General features: G+C 63.6%; 1 protein-coding gene across 5 annotated transcripts in view; it reads left to right on the top strand.

The window, feature by feature from the left end:
• The first annotated feature begins 457 nt into the window (after positions 1-457).
• The window catches only part of CHD5 (chromodomain helicase DNA binding protein 5), a 69,564-nt gene continuing 53,546 nt past the window's right edge, over positions 458-16,475 (top strand). For all 5 annotated transcript variants that reach the window (XM_084962644.1, XM_084962643.1, XM_021095238.2 and 2 more), the window contains exons 1-2: positions 458-858; positions 10,216-10,343. In XM_084962644.1, the coding sequence (XP_084818770.1) occupies positions 780-858; positions 10,216-10,343 (207 nt within the window). In that variant the 5' untranslated portion in view covers positions 458-779. The remainder of the gene's footprint in view (positions 859-10,215; positions 10,344-16,475) is intronic.

Raw genomic sequence — 16,475 nt, 5'->3', positions numbered from 1 at the left:
GGAACGCATTTTTCTTCTAATCCTTTTTGGAAAGGGGGTTAGAAGCGTTTTGCGGCTGGAGCTGCTGCAGGAGCCGAGGGTCTCGGTGCGTGTGAGCGGAGTACGACAGCCCGCTGCCTCGGGGACCGGGCCTCCGCGCCCCAGGGGACTCGGGGCCGAGCGCCTTTCCGGGCGGGGGCAGCGGCGGCATCGGGTCCCGCTAGGGGTGCGCGGGCTGGCGTTTCCCCGCCTCCCACTGGGCCCGGCCTGCCCGCCCGAGTCCCCGCTGCCCGCTCGGCCGTCGGGTCCCCGGGCGCGCGGGCGCCTCGACGGCTCCCCCTGCCGGAGGGCTCTGCCCCCACCCCGCACCCAGAGGCTCAGGACTAGTCCCCTCAACTTGTTCTCTGCTGTTAACTAGTCGCGCTGCCGGAACGATGGGATGGGGTTGCCACAGCAACCAGACTGGACGTCACAATCCGGGCATGTGTGCCGCCCCCCCGCCGTGCCTCCGTGCAGCCGGCGCTGCCGCCGCCACCTCGGCCGGCTGCGGGACTCGGGCTGCCGGGCGCGGTGGGCGGAGCAGCCCGGGCTTTGCGGGGAGCGGGGTGAAGGCGGCCGAGACGAAGGGGGTCGAGACGGGGGAGTGGAGGTTTGGGGGGGTGGGGGGGCAGGCGGCCGCCATCTTCTCGCTGAGGCCGCCTCGCCCGCCGCGCGCGCCCGTCCGGCAGCGCACGGGTTAAGGCTGGCACCGCGCCCGGCGGGAGGGGGGGCGCCCACCTCCCCTCCCCCCCGCGCCGGGCATGCGGGGCCCGCTGGGCACCGAGGAGGAGCTGCCGCGGCTGTTCGCGGACGAGATGGAGAACGAGGACGAGATGTCAGGTGAGCCGGGCACCGGCTGCGCCCGGGGCCGGGACTGCGGGGGGCGCGGGGTCCGCCGGGGCCCCGCGGCCGGACCTCGCGGGCGGCGCTGGCGGCGCGCGGGAGGGGGCGCTGGGCTGCGGGCTGCGCTCCCGCCCTGCTGGCGCCGCGCAGCCAAGGGCGCGGGGCTGGGCTATCGCCGGGGCGCGGCACGCGGGCCGCCAAGGGCGGGTGCGATCGGGGCCACCCGGGCCGCGGCGCGGGCAGAGGACCGCTGGGGGCCTCGCCGGGCGCCCGGAGAGGGGAGGGGGCGCGGCGCCGCGGGGGTCAGCCCGCGTGCCCTTGAAGGGGGCGGGAATCGCGCTCGGCGGCGGGTGCCGCGCACCCGGCGCTCCCGGCTCGCGCTGCGCACCCCTGACCTCGCGGGGCCTGGCGGGGGCTGGAGGGACCGGATACCCGGAGCCGGCCTCTCTCAGCCCTAGGGTCTCGGCCCCGGGGTCTCAGCCGCAGGGTGGGCTGGGTGGGGCCCGGAGCGGGCGGAGGACCGGGCGTGCTGGGCGAGCCGCGAGCGCCCTGGCTGCCCTCCAGGCCCACCAAGGCTCCGGGCTGGAGCGCGCGGGCTCGGACTCCCGCTCCCTGTTCCCCGGCCGCTGGGTGCCGCGAGTGCCGCTCCCAAGCACTTTGCCGGGGCCGCCGGCGTCGTCCTGGCGCGCCCTAGCGCCGGCCAGCGTCTCCAGCCCGCGGTCGCCCGGGTAGTGGCGTTCCCAGCCCACCGGGCTTTGGCTCCGGGCCTGACTCCTAGGGCCACCGCCCTGGCCCATCCCTCTCCAGAATTCAGCAGAAACAGGGCTCGTGCGTCGCCCTTGCAGGGCGATTCTTTAGTTAACTGCTCCCCATTTGTTCGGGACGTTTTCCCTCCCGGCGCAGCTGGGCAGGGCCTCACCCGGTCGGCCAGCCTTCCTCCTCCTCTTCCCGGGGACTGTTCGGTCTCAGCTTCCCGCACCCCGTCGGCGGCCCCTCCTGGGCTCCAGAGAGACTTGCGGGAGGCACGGGAGCCCGCCTTGGCCCCGGAAGGTGCCGTCTGGCCCCAGGAGCCCCTGCCCCCGAGGGGAGACCATTCTACAGACTGGCCCCTGGGCTCCGGGGTGCGGGAGGTGAGGGGGGAGGGCCCGCCTCGCAAGGGATTCCCGCCAGGTGGCCACGCCCACCGGAGGGCCTCCCCCACCCCCCCTCCCCACTTGTTTGCGGGCTTTCATGCTGTGCCTGGGGCCTCACCCAGCCCGTTTGGACAGTTCGGCCAAGTTTGCAAAGAGCCTCCTGGAGCGAGGGGAGTGAGGAGGAGGTGGGCCCACGCTGCGTGGTCGCTTGGACAATAGTTGACCGTCGCTTCCTGGGGTCCGGGGAATTAGGCCCATTTTCCGGAAGGAAACACAGAGAGGGCCCAGGAGAAAATCCACGGCTGTTTTCTGCCCAGCAAGCCAGCTCCTCCGTAAGCCTGTTCACGGGCATCCTGGTGGTGCTTGGGGCGTGGCCCTTTGTGGCACCAGTGGGGGCAGTGGCCAGCTGAACATGGCTTATTTTCCAGACTTCTCTAGCTCCCTGATGGATCCCCTGTTTCCCTTCCCACCCACTCTGGCTCTCCTTGTTGTGCCCCAGGGCTCAGAGGATCTGGAGGGGAGGGGACCAGGGCAGATGTTCCAAGGCTGGCAGACACCCAACTCACTCTCTTTGGGCCAGAGGGGTTGGGCCTTGGTCAGGGTGCCCTGTCCTCCACCTTGTCTCCCTCCAGCTGGCACCCATGGCTCCAGGGCAGGGCCTGGGGGTAGGGTTGTCCCCAGGGCCTCTGGGACCGCTCTCAGAGCCCTGCAGAGCAGAGACCGAGGCCTGTCCTTCAGCAAGACCAGAGTGTGTCCTGAGCCTTCCGAGCTCCCAGCTCCTCTCCGCCTTGCCCCTGGTCTGAGCCACTGTCCCCTCCGGCTCGTCCATACCAGAGTCTCCCATCCTGTCCTCCCCGCCCAGGCTTCGCTCGGCAGTCAGGGTCACCTTGGTCCGCACAAGCCAGACCCAGACCCCCACGGCTTGGACGGATCGCAGAGCGCTGCTCGAGCCCACCCTCTTCTCCGCCCCCACCTCCTGCTCACATCCTGGCTTCCTCGATGCTTCTGGAAGCTCCCAGGCTCCATCCTGCCCTGAGCACTGGCCGTGGCCTCGACAGGCTCTTTCCTCGGCTCATGACTGCTGCCTTCCTGCCATCGAGGTCCCAGCTCCTGGCTCAAGTGTCCGTCCCCCTCCCACCCACCCCCGTCATTCTTAGGCCCATTTTAATGCTTTGTTTTCTTGGCAGCACTTCCTACTCCCTGAAATATTATCATCAGCTGCCTTGTGACTGTCGGCTCCCCCCTCGAATGTGACTCCTTTGACCACCCAGTGTGCCCCGCGCCTGGGGCCGTGGATGCTAGATAGAGGTTTGTGGCCCCATTGTCTGAGGCCTGGGAGTCCCTGGGTCCCCCTGGCCTTTGGACGTGATGACAGCCTCAGCCCGGACCTCGTGTCTCTCCTCAAGGGCTGGCCACCTGGCCCCCAGCCCTCCTCTGTGGCCCCTCTGCAGCCTCCGCCTGAGCTCATGGCCGTGGCCTGAAGGGACCTCCAGCTGGCAGGCCCCACACGTGGCAGTTTGCGGGTGGGGGAGCCAGTGTGCTGGGAGCTGTCACACTCAGTGTGAAATCTGCCACAGTGGATTCACTACTTGTCAGGTGGCTCTTTTCACTCGGCTCGCCCCCCCCCCCACAGCTCAGCACTGTTCCCCTTTGCCCCCCCCCCAGGCGCGGCCCTGCCAACTCTCTGGCCGTGAGGCCGGTGAAAGGCAGAGTGGGTGCCTGCCTCTGGGGCTCAGGGCCCCTAGCTGCCACATTCTCCAGGGGATGCGGAGGGCAGGTCCAGGGGAGGGCCCAGGAGGCAGGGGGCTCCACCTCTGCTGTGTGTTCTCGGCCTGACCTTGGGCAAGCTGCCCAGTCCCTCTGCCTCAGTGTCCCCCCTCATGGAATGGGGCTGTCGCACCAGCTACCTCATAGAGGGGTTATTATGAGGGCGGCCGAGACGGTGCATGTGGAACATTTAGGTCACAGTCCCCAGCGCATAACAGGTGCCCAATAAAGTGTGGCTTATCCTTGGCACCCTCCGAGGAGGGCAGTCGGCCTGCCTTCCCCAAGGAAATGCTTCCAAGACGTGTACCCTCATCCAGTAAGCTGGGGGGCCTGGGAGAGGCGAGGGAGGGGGCACCCCAGGCCTTTGCCCCTTGAGTTCCCTGCCGGGAAGACCCCGCCCTTTCTCAGTCTCACACACTCAGGTGGCTTTCCTAGAGCTGAGGAGCCCAGCCTCTCTCCTGGCCACGCAGCGTGGCCCCTCTGGCACTTGACTGGCCCGTGCCCCCCAGCCCACAGGACCGGCCCAGCCACGTGAGCATCTAGGCCTCTGTGGGCCCAGGGCCCGGGAGGGAGAGGGAGCCATGATTCCCGAAGGTCTGTGCCCTCTTAGCTTGCTCCCCCCTCTCTGGGGACACGTGGGTTTGGGGCATCGCAGGGAGTTTGATCATGTCTAACACTCGCTGCTGGGACGAGGCGTAAAGGGATCCGCGCACTTTGCCCAGTGGCTTGGCCTGTGGGATTGATCATTTCTTCAGTTCCTTTAATTGCCCACCCGCTTTTTCATCCCCCATCCACGTCCCACCCAGCCATCTACCCATCCAGCCACAAAACCAGCTGTACACCCACCACCCACCGTCTAGTCATCTACCCATCATCCGTCTGTCCATCCATCCATCCATCCATCCTGCCCAGTCTCCTTCCATCCACCCATCCACGTATGTATCTATCCAGTCCATGGATCCATCCATCTGTCCATTCATCTATCTGTCCATCCATCCACCATCCGTCTGTCTATCCGTCCATTCATCCATCTGCCCAGTCCTGATTTCCTGTGTGTCTTTTCTGGGCCAAGTGCTGAACCCATTACAGGATGTCTAAATTTCTGAGGTTTTTGCAGGTAAAACTTTCGAGACTTTCTGCCTTACCTCTTTGGCTATGTCCTTATTTCCCTCTCCCTATTTCTGCTTCTCACTCTGTCCTCCTGTCTGTCCCTCTGCCTGCCTGTCTCCAGGTCCGCGGTCTGTCTTCCCCGAGTCGTCGCCTCTCTCTGTCTGGCTGTCCCTCTCTGTGTCCTTCTGTCCCTGTCTCTCCCTGGCCCTGGGGGATTATCTCCCCACCCCTCCCCGCTCGGCTCCCTTTCCTCCTTCTCCCCATCAGTGCTCTGGGTCTCCCCCCTGCTCCTTGGCGGCCCCAATCCCTCAGGTTAAAAGCCTCACCTATTCCCCGCCCGCCTGCCTGCCTGCGGCGCTCCTCCTGATGCTTTCTTTGATGAGACGCCAGTGAGGTGATGTCTGGGTTTTGTTAAATGTCATAAATAAATTATTAATCCTCTCTTGGGTTGGAGCACGCACTCCCCCCCCCATTATCACACCCGTGGTGAAAGGGGCACTGCAAGGACTGATGGGAACCTCAGCCTTGGCGCCCCCTCCTCGGCCAGCCCTCGGGTGGTCCAGAGAATGCCTGGCCCAGCAGGGTGCAAACCAGAGACGAACCCCCCCCATCTACTCCTTCAGCACCCACCAGCCTAACCCTCCCGCAGCCCTGGGCCATTGCCAAGCGTTTAGACTGCATCTCACTTTCTAATTCACAGCCCATGAGAAAGGCGGTACCAGGTCCATTTTAAGGGTGAAGAAATGGGCTCTGCGGGGAAGGGGTTGGGGGCCGCCCCACCAAGGGAGGGCGGATGGTTTGAAACCGGTGCTCCCTGCCCCGTCCCTCCCCCTGGCCACCAGGTGGTCTCGTTTCCTGCTTGGGGGAGGGGAAAAGCCCCTCTCCCCAGGCTCCCCAGAGGGTGTCGTGTGTCGATTCCTCTCCTTTCTGGACCCGGATGTTGATGCTCTTGATCCGGTCCTGGCTTGACCTCTCCACATCCTTCCGCCACCCCAGATCAGATAACCCAACTCTTTTTCCTTTCACAGTCATAGGCTTTTTTTTTTGTCCATGCCCGCAGCATGTGGAAGTTCCCTGGCCAGAGATTGAACCCGAGCCACAGCAGCGACCTAAGCTGCTGCCGTGACAGTGCCGGTCCCTAACCTGCTGAGCCGCCAGGGAACTCCAACACAATCATTTGTTTTGCTCTGATGGCCTGTATTGGCTAAGTTCCCCGGGGGGCTGCATTCTTGCCCAGGCCCCTCTGGGCTCTGCAGCTGCCCCTCCCCTGGAGGACTGGGGCAGGAGGTGGGCAGAGGGTGGGGTCTGGCAGTAGAGTAGCCCTGACCCACTGAGGGACCCCAGGTGACCTTCCAGAGTCACCTCAGTGTCCCCAGGGTGTGCCCGAGCTTGGCACACGGGCTATGCTGTTTAAATATTTGTTAAGGAAATGTGGGAAAAATCTGAATTCTGGGAGAGTCCATGCCTGGAGGGAGGGGCAGGCATGGGGACCACACCTGACGGTGAGAGCCACCTGCTGGAGCTCCATCCTGGCTGTACTACCTGCCGACTGTGAAACTGAGATGTGGGCACTCTGGTGAGATCCTGGGAGCCTTGGTTTTCTTCTCTGCAAACGGGCATAATAATAGCACCGCCTCGCAGGCTGCCCCATGGAGTAGATGAATGAACGTGAATTAGCTTGTGCTCGCTGCCTCCAGCCTGGCGCAGGTGGACCTGGGGACTTACAGTGTTGCCCAGGAAGAGGGTCCACCACCCTTGCCTGCGCTGCACCCTGCAGTGCAGCCTGGGGGTTCTGCCGGGCGACCCCAGAGCCATGCAGGGAGCCCCTGGGGGGCTGGGGGTGAGCTCAGGGGGGAAGAGCAGCAGAAGCCCTGCCTGTCTCTGAAGCAGCCTCCCCCGCCCGCTCCCCAGGGAGACAGAACAGGGCTAATGGGTCCTAATTATAGCCCCTCTGGGATCGATGGAGCCTCGGGCCCTGGAGGGGCAGGGCTGGTGCGGGAGGCCAATGCCAGGCGGGGCCAGGAGCTGGCAGCACAAGGCGTCTCGAGGCCACCCCTCCTCGGGACGATCACCCAGGGCAGGCGGGATCCTACCTTCCCACTGGCTGGGCCCTGTGAGGGGCCGATGGCACGGGGAGAGTTGCTGGGATGTGACTCCCCTGGTCTGTCTGGTTTGAGGAAATGCTCAGGGCGGTTGCAGAGGACGGAGGAGGGGCGGGGCTGGGGGGAGCCCCGGGTGTGGATCAGGGGGGTGTCGGGGAGCAGTGTCACAGAAAGGCAGTCCTGGGTGTCCTCAGAGCCACCAGAAGCCGGGTGGGGGAGGAAGGGCCTGTCAGAGGAGGGAGTGGGCAGGGCGGGGTCTCCCTCCTCCTGTGCCGACTCTGGAATTTTCTGAGAGGAGGGAGTTAACCAGGCAGAGGGCCCTGGGCTGAGGAGGTCTTCTCTCCAAGGGCAGAGGGCCTGAGGCCTTGTCCTTCTGGGCGTGGAGTAGGGCCAGAGTGAGCCCCCCAGGCCTTCCCAGGCAGGGAGGGGGTGCGGCCCAGGGGAGAGCACAGGCTTCCTTCTAGAATCTTCCACAACCACCTGTGTATCCCCTTGGCTGTTCTACTGGCCGGTCAGTCTGGGACTGCGTTCTGGGCTGGCCTTCCCAGTCTGGGGGACTGCCCTGCTGAGGGGGCCGGGGACGGGGTGGTAGGAGGAAGGAGGAGAGGCCCCTCCCAATTGCGTCAGCTGGGCCTGTTACATAACTGTGCTGGGCATTGCCAGGGTGCGGGGGTGGCTCTGCCCAGGCGGTCTCTTTGCGGCTCCAGGGGGTGGGGGGAGAGTGGAGGCGGGAGGGGGAGTGGGCAGGCGGGACAGGCCTCAGATCCCCAGCCCGGCTCCCTGCCAACCATAGCCATCCACTCCAGGGGGACTCTAGGCGACTCTAGGAACTCTTTCACCTGCCTCGAAAATCCTTTCTCCTCCTGTGTCAGGGCTCTGGGGACAGGACAGGGTCAGCTCCTGTGGCCTCAGCCTGGCTCCGCTCGAGGCCTCTGTGGTAAACCCAGCTTTGGGCCGCCCTCGCTGCTCACACCGTGTGCCCTAGCCCTGGCCAAGGTCACAGCAGCCGTGCCCTCCACGGGTCCTGTCCCCAGCAGTGCCCCTCTCTGCCAGTCAGGACCACTGGGCTGGTTTGCGGGGCATGGTCAGCATGCAGGCCACCTCCTCCGTGGCAGCTCCTGACCTGCCTGGAGTCAGGAGTCTGTGTTTGCCCAGCTGGATGGGGAGGAGCTGGGCCTTGGGCATGCCATGGCCCCTGCCCCCTGGGAGCAAGGTGCAGAGGGTGCCCAGATAGTGGTGTGGTCCCCCACCTTCCCCTGGTAGCGGTGGTATGTGTAGGATGGGCGCTGTGGGGTGTGGGGGTGGCAGGGGCACCCACTGGGCCACCAGAGTCACCAGTGCCCTCTAGCTGCGTCCAGAGTGTGATGGGAGCCTTTTCCCTCCCTGCCAGGGACTCTGGGGGCGGGGGTGGGTGGTCCCAGGCCCCTGGGTGGGCCCCGTGGAGGATGCGGGGGGAGTAGAGGTTGGCGTGTCCAGGGTGGGTACGGTGTCCAAGCATCGGTGGCTCTGACATGTTCAACACCCAGGATGGTTTTCTTTAGAAGACTTTTCCTGTTATATTTTATTTTACTTTATTTTTATTTTTTTCCTTTTTGGCTGCCCCAAAGCATATGGAGCTCCTGGACCAGGGATCAGATCTGAGCCACAGTTGTGACCTAAGCCGCAGGTGCGGCAATGCCGGATCCTTAACCCGCTGTGCTGTCCCAGCGTTCCCAAGATGCCACTGATTGCATTATGCCAAAATAATATGCATTATTGTATATATTTTTAATGATTTTAGTTTGGGGGGGGCCCTCTTACCTAAATGTGATGCGGCAGGGATACTCTGCCCATTTTCCAGATGGAAGTCACCTGAGTGGCCTGGTGCTTCTCGTCCCCCTCAGGGTCTCCCTGGGTGACAGCCCCGCAGTGGGGTCCCACTCAAGGGAGACCCCAGACTGCGTGAGGAACCCCACTCCCGTGGTGCTTCTCTTGGCGCCCCCGCCCCCCCCTGCCCTCACTGAGCACATGGGCAGTGGCGGTGGCGGATAGGCCACTGGCGTCAGGGGTGGCTTTCTCATGGGCCCCTTTTGTGAACTCTTGGGAGGTTTGGCTGGTTCTTTCTGGAAGCTTCCTTCATCCCATGTGGACAGATGTAGCGCTCCTCTGGGTGGTTTGTTCTTGTGGCCTTTTGTTCCCAAGGGGACCCTCCCGTTCTCCCCCTGGGGCCAACGTCCGGTGCCCAGGAACTTGGGGTGTGTGCCCTTTCTTGCCCCTGGTTTTCTGGGTGGCAGTGAGACCCTGGCCACATGCTCCCTGTGGGGGCAGCAAGAAGCATGTCAGCAGCAGGTTCTTCGGTGACACCCACTGCCCACCCCGCTGCTCCCCGGTGGCCTTTCCCATTCCTGAAGGAGCGAGGGATTCAGGAAAGACAGCAGCTTCTAGGGAACCCACGTCTCTCTGTGGAATGTCCCATTGTCCCCGTTGCCGAGTCTGGCTGGTTTGGGGCACCGGCTGTGCATGCATGTCCTGTGCATGTGACAAGGGAGTGGACCTGTGTGGGTGCGTGTGTGGGAGCAGGACGTGGGGGGCAGGTGGCCTTCCAGTCCCCATTAAGGGGGTTCCCGGCATCTTCCGTCTGTTGTCTCCTCCAGACCCCCGGGCACTAGCCCCACGGTCCACGGGTTCCCAGTATGCTGTGACCTGTATGTCCCTGTCATTCTGCATTGATGAGGGTTGTCTCGGGGCCACATTGGGGGCCTCTGGAGGGCAGCGATGGGCCTGCTCTGTCTCCAGGGCCAGCTGGAGATGGCTTCGTGACTCCGTGGGGCTGATCCCTCCTCGGGGAGCCGTGTCGACACGGCCGCTTACTTGGGCCCTCATTTTGGCTTCAGCTTCCCAAGCTCCGTCCAAGCAGGGAAGGTGGTTCATGCCCCATTTTCCAGATGACAGAAGGGAGGCCCAGGGAGGCAGGGTGCTGTGACACAGCCTCCGGGAGCTGGGGTTCCACTCCACGGGTCTGGGGGTGGCTTTGAGGGGCGGGGGTAGGGCAGGGAGCTAGATGGGGGGAAGGACTGGGGGTGCCGGGGGTATAAGTGGGAGCGGGCAGGGGCGGGGTCATCTGGGGAGGGCAGGTGCCCATGACCGGGCCAGGTTGGGGGGCAGGGGTGCTGGCCGTCCCAGCGCCCCCCCCCACTCTGTGTCCCTGGGGGTCTCCTGAGGGACGTGGGAGAGTAACCCCTCACTCCCTCCTGATCCTCCAGAAGAAGAAGACGGTGGCCTTGAAGCCTTTGATGACTTTTTCCCCGAGGAGCCTGTGAGCCTCCCCAAGAAGAAGAAACCCAAGAAGCTCAAGGAGAGCAGGTCCAAAGGGAAGAGGAAGAAGAAGGAGGTGAGGGAGGTCACCCTGCGGGGGTCGTGGCTGCTCCGCCTGGGCCTGGGGAGAAAGACGGGGGCTCATGGAACCTTTGGGGGGCGGGGGAGGGGGCGCCCCGAGAGCCGAGCTTGAGCGAGAAACACCCGAACTGATTGATGCCTGGCATGGGCCGTGCCCACGGACACTGCCTGAGATGTCTCTCGCGTGCCCTGTCTTCTTCAGCTGGGTGTTTCCGGCGTTTAGTCTCCTGCTCTGGGTGGCCGTCCTGGGCTGTGACAACACGGGCTCGCCGGCGCTCGCAGCCCTTCACCCAGGGGCCCTTTCTCCCACTGGGAGCTGGAATCCTGATGAAACATTAAACATGGGACACAGGACAGCCTGGTGGGGGCCGGGGCCCCCGGTGCTGACTCTCGAGAGCGTTTCCAGGACGCATCCACGCAGACTTGCTGTTCCCTCCTCATCAGCTGGGGGTCCCGGGGGCAGAGGGGAAGCTAAGGCTGACTCAGGCTTAAAGCCCTTCGCCCTTGTAGGGCACCGTGGGAACTCCCGTCTCCTCGCCACGTGATGGCTGCCACCTCTTCTTGGCATCACTCAGTCCTGCAAGTAGCCTCACGGGGTGTGTACTCTGCTTTAGAGACGAGGTTCAGGGATGAACGGGCTCCAGGGTCACAGTGACACTGCTGAGATCCGGCCCTGGGGCTGTCGGCCGCTCCCCCAGGCCTGGTCCCCCCGGCCTGCCTGCTCCAAGGGGACGTGTTGTCAGGTCTGGCCTTCGTGCCCCCTGCCCCCAGGAGACCCACCGGGGCAGCCTCGCAGGGGAGGCGGTGGGGAGGGTACTGAGGCCTTCAGTGACCCTGGGGCAGAGTAGCAGTGTGTGTGTGTGTGTGTGTGTGTGTGCATGTGTGTACACGCGTGTGCACCTGCGCTTTCTTGCTTGCTGGAATGTTCTCATGTGCCCTCAAAGGCCCCTGTGGACCTCTGCTTTGTCCCCTGCGAGGCTTCATGGTGGGGGAGGGTGTCGTGTGACCCAGCTCTCAAGGGTTCCTGAGGATGCTGCGGGCCAGTGGGATGGGGGGCAGGGGACAAGGACTGGACTCTCTTCCTCAGATCTCCCCCAGGGCCACTGTCTGCACCTGTCAGAGCCTTGCTCTGTGTCTGCAGTCAGGGTTGGGGGCATCGCCTATCCACCCTCCTGCTTATTTGGGGACAAGTCAGTTGTGGGCCAGTAGGGTGCCGCAGGAAGGCCAGAGGCCCTTGGGGACATCCAGGTGTCAGTCTGGAAGTGTCTGGAGGGCAGGGGCTGCCCCGGGGACCTGAGGTGGTCAGCCCAGGGCTGGCCTGTCGGGAGCCTGGCATTCCCCAGCCCGAGGCGCCCACGTGAGTCCTGCCTGTGCTCTCTGGGGAGGCCGGGTCAGCGTTTCTCACCTGGACCAGCCCCTGTGCTGCTGTCCTGGCTCCTGTCCAGGCTCCTGCCAAAGCTACCCAGCCTCTCCCTGCCCACTTGTGGCCATGCCAGGCTGCTCCCCTCCTCTGGCACCCATAGGCTGCCCTTTCTTCCCAAGCCCATGGCTGCCCCTGATGCCACCTGCCATCTCTGCTGCCCCTCAGCTTGGCCTCACTGCCTGGGCCCCTGGACTGAAAGGTCACCCTACCTCTGACCCCAGGGCTGGCATGTGGGCTGCACCAGGGAAGGTTTGTGAGCTGAAGCTCCTGGTCCCCATTATCCGGGTGGGGAAGTGGAGGCGGGGGAGGCCAAGGGGGGAAACGTGCCTGGAAGCTCCCTCACTGAAGGGGACCCTGTGCCAGCTCCCCCGCTATGGGGAGGGGGCTTGGAATCCCCGCCCCCGGTGGCAGATCTGCCCTCGTTCCTGGCAGAGAATCAGGGCCCTAGGGTGCAGGGGGCCGACTTACTGCTTGAGGCCGTGAGATCTGCTGCCGCAGCCCCGCTCTTAACCCGCAGACCCGAGGCTCTGCATGTGGGGTGGCGGTGGATTCCAGGGTCCCGGGGTTGAGTGACTGGGGCCAAGCCTCGTCCCTGCTCCTCGGCGACTTCTTTCCTGCAGCTGCTGGAGAGGCAGGCTGGGAGCCAAGAGCAGTTACATGTGGTCTTTGGTCGCAGGCCTCAGGCTGGGTCTGCCTGGTTCCCATGTGCCACTGAAGGGCCATTGGGTCCCGCAGGGGCCTGTGGGTGTCCCCCTTCCTCCCCTTCCGGCCCCAGGCAGGGCTGGGCTTTCTCTTGTAGAGGGTACAGCAGATGCCTCCCTCCTGCCCTGGTCAGGAAGGAGCTGGGGATGGGCCGTGTCTGGGCAGCGGCGCCTCGGGGGTGAGGTGGGGTGGGGGACCGCGATCAGCGGGTCCATGTCTCCTTCCTCCGGCCCTGCCTGGACATGTGACTTTGCCTGTCTGTGAGCCTGCTCTGGCCGCTGCGGCCCGAGCTCAGCCCCTCGGCCGCATCCATCGCTTCCTCCCTCTTCCTTGTCTCGCGTGCCCTCTCTCTCATTTCTCTCATTTCTCCTCCCGCTCATCTTCCTCCCCCTCCTCCATTCTCTCCGCTCTCCCCCCCTTTTCTCGCTCTCTACTGAGAGAGATGCAGTTCCGGCTCTGCTCAGCTCGGCTCTTGAAGGCGAAGGCGGGGTGGACACAAGAGCTGCAGAGGACCAGCCGGTGCCAGACAGGCCCCCAAGGTGGCTCTTCGGCCACAGCTGCCCCCTCCCCGCCAGTGCTGAGAGCCTGGCTTGGCAGCTGTCAGATCTCAGAGGGTCTGGAGTGCGCTGCGGCCAGAGAGCAGGGTCCTGCCCCCCCGCCCCAGATCCCGGCCCCCAGGATGTGGGCAGGGGCACACTCCTCTCCCATCTCCAGCCAGGTGCCACCACACAAGGCGGCGGGCGGAGGCAGCAGAGGGCCCTGGGGCAGGGGCGGAGCGGGGGGGACCCTGCCGCAGCAGGTTTTTTGGGAGGGGGGACAGGCAGCAAGTCGTGAATTCTGATTTCTGTAAAATAACCCGGCTTGGGCCGGAACCTGAGCATATGTAGATGAAGCTCCTCGTCAGACCCAGCGCAGGAGGGAGAAATGATTTCAACCTGTACTGCAGCCGTTGCCATAGCAACCAATTATTCAGTGCTAAGTTATAACTGTTTATAACACTCGTGAATGGGAAGGCTCATATTTCATTCTTTCTTTTTCCCTCTCAATCTTGAAGGACCCCAAATTGAGAAGGACCAACTCTCCTAGTCCTTCCTTTTGCGTTGAAATGCCTCCTTTTTAGAGATGCGGCGTGTGTGCTGAGCGCTGGGCTGAGGGGCGGGAGAAGGGCGGCCCTGATGGAAAGACAGCTGCAGAGTCGGGGGGGGGGGAGGAAGGGCAAGCACAGACTACCCACGCGGGGTCCCCAGGGCCTGCACTGGTGGCATGTTGTGCCCTCAGCCAGCCGGGGGCTCAGGGCAGAGACCCCGCTGGCCCGCCCCCAGCTCCTGGCACGCCCAGCCTGGGCGTAAGGTTGAAGGCAGCTTTGCAGATGGATTCTGGTGGGACTCCAAGTCCACTTAGATTCTTCTACCCTCAGGGGCATCCCCTGTAGTCACACCTGGGGATGCTGAAGCCCAAAGGACAGCATCAAGGTCACAGTCCTGACTGGTCCTGATGTTCAGAGCCCACAGTGTGGCTTGGGGCTGAGGTTGGTTAGGGCTTTCTTAGGGCCTTTTTGCTTCATACCCTGTGTCCTCCCTGCATGTGGCTTGGCCTGTGCGCCCCCCCACCCCTGGTAAATTTCAAAAACAAGAAACCAGAAAAACAAACAAAAAAACAACCAAAAAACCCCAAAACCAAATGGCTGGTCTACTCCTGATTCTCGGTCATTCCTCTCCTTCTTGCCACTGGCTGACCTGCCTCCCTCAAGTCTTGCTGATGGTCACTCCTCTTTGAGTCGTTTTTGGAACCACTCACTGCCCTGTCTCTTGCCCCTTTCTCTGCAAGGAAGGAGTTTGGAAAAACAAAACACAGGAGAAAGGAGGTCGTAGATGTGTCCAGACAGCTGGATGCAGCGAGATGCTGTGGCTGCAGACAAGTTGCACCAGTGGGAAACCCATCTCCAAAGACCAGTCCTGCAGCCCACCCTCCACTGGCCCCGAGGGTGGGCAAGACGGCTTGGCTGAGATCAGGGTGCAGGTGTAAGCTTCATGGGATGGTGGAAGAAGGCAGGCACAGAGGGCACCAGGGACTGGGTGGGGAGTCGGAGAATTGAGTATCTTCTCTTCTGCTGAGCTTTCCCCAGTGCAGGTAGACAGGGCGGGAGGGGCCCCCCTTCCCTGAAACGAGGGGCTGCTATTGTTATCTCCCCACTGGGCGACAGGGGCCCTGCCCTGCCCTGCTCTGCTGTAGCTCCAGCTCATTCCTTGAGAAAGGGCTTTGCCCTCCCACTCCCCCACCTGTAGCCCCAGAGTGGCTCTGTACCAGCCCTCCTGGCCGTGCTCAGCTTGGGGCCTTCTGCCAGGCAGCAGCCACCCTCCCCCCCCTGCACTCTACACACACACACACACACACACACACACACACACAGAGGGAAGTCTGCTGGAGGCGCCTCCCTCCCTCCTTCCCTCCCCTAGCCTCCAGCTCTCTTTGGGCCCTGCCATCCACTGCTCGCCTCTCTTTCACTTGAGATGCCACAGTGTTTGCTTCCTGGCAGATGCTCAAGTGTGGCCACAAGAGCCCCTTCCGTTGGCAGCACATTGCCCATTTGTACTGTAATTGTCGCCCAGCTTCGGGCACTGTCCACGCAGGTGGCTTTAGTCCACTCCTGATGGGCAGAAACGGGGGGCATAAGGCTGGTCGTGTCCTCCAGTTTGTGGTCCTGGCTGCATCATTGGCTTCCAAGCAGAGTTGGACATCGTGGGGTCTCGGGACCATCCTAGTGGAGAATGTTTAAGGCCTTCTCTCACCTGGTCTCCTTTGCTCCTCTTATCACCCTTTGCGGCGTCCCCATTTCACGGACGAGGAAGCTGAGGTCAGGGTGCTGCAGTGACTTGCCTGGTTCCCTGGCCAGCAAGGGTCAGAACCAGTCTCTGTCTGGAAGCCTCCCCAGGGAGCCCCGGGTCCTTCTTTCTCATCCCCGTCTGGTTTCTGATCCCAGGGCTGCTGAGGGCCCGCCCTGCGCCCCTCCCTTGGCCGGCCCAACAGCCTCTGTCCGCGGTGCTGAAGTCCATGGTGGCCTCCTCCCCCCAGCCTTACCTTTGCGGGGCTGTGGGCTGGGATACAGCCTGTCTCTCGGGTCTCTTGAAGGCTGGTCTTTCCACGCTGGCCAAACTCTAAACCCTCAGCGGAAATGGGCCTCCCTCTCTGACCCTGGCCTTCCCAGAGGACCGAGTCAGAGCTGGGAGCCATGGCCATTAGTCCTGGGCACAGGAGCACCTGCAATGCTGTCCTGCCCCGGGCAGGCTCTGGCAGCAGCCAGGACCAGCACTGCCGCTGGGGCCGAGTCCGTATTCCAGGAAACACTTGGGTTCTGGAAAGGCCCAGAGGCCCCGCTGCCTGCCAGCCGCCCGCCAGCGCACTGACTCAGCAGCTTAATGGGAGTGAAAGGTTTGGGAGCAGGGAGCTGGCTATGGGGAGAGAGTGAGCTGGGCAAGCAGGAGAGTCGGGAAGTGCAGGGACCCCCCTACCCCCGTGGGTCCTTTCCCAGCTGTCACGAGAGCCTTTCTCCCGGGAAAAGGCTCCACTCCGCGGCAGGGCTGGGAAGGGCAGAGCCGGGCTGAGGACCTCCTAGGATTCTCCAGGCAGACCCGCTGCCCTTTGGCTTCTCTGCCCTCCCCGCTCCTGTCCCTTCCCCTCCCCTCCCCCCCCTTCCTCCTCCCCTCCCCCCTCCTTCCTCCTCCCCTCCCCCCTCCTTCCTCCTCCCCTCCCCCCTCCTTCCTCCTCCCTCCCCAGCCCCACTTTTGCCTCCCTCCCTCCCGGCTCTTTCTGGAGCTCATTCTCCATCTCTCTTCATCTCTTCCATGCCTCTCTTTGCTTGAAGACAGTAAACAGCCAGCAGAAAGATGCCAAGTGCCCGGCTTCTCTCGCAGACCCAGGCTGGGAGGGGCCTTTTCAGCCCACTGGCATGTCAGAAAGCCAATGCACAGCTTTCTCCAAGGGGCAGTGCCTTTCTGGTGGGGA

The sequence above is a fragment of the Sus scrofa genome, chromosome 6 (assembly GCF_054392235.1).
Source record: "Sus scrofa isolate SSC_HxYL_T2T_F1_AM1 chromosome 6, Sscrofa_HxYL_maternal_Yorkshire_Landrace_v2.0, whole genome shotgun sequence".
Lineage (NCBI taxonomy): Eukaryota > Metazoa > Chordata > Mammalia > Artiodactyla > Suidae > Sus > Sus scrofa.
This window is presented reverse-complemented; position numbering and strand designations above follow the sequence as displayed.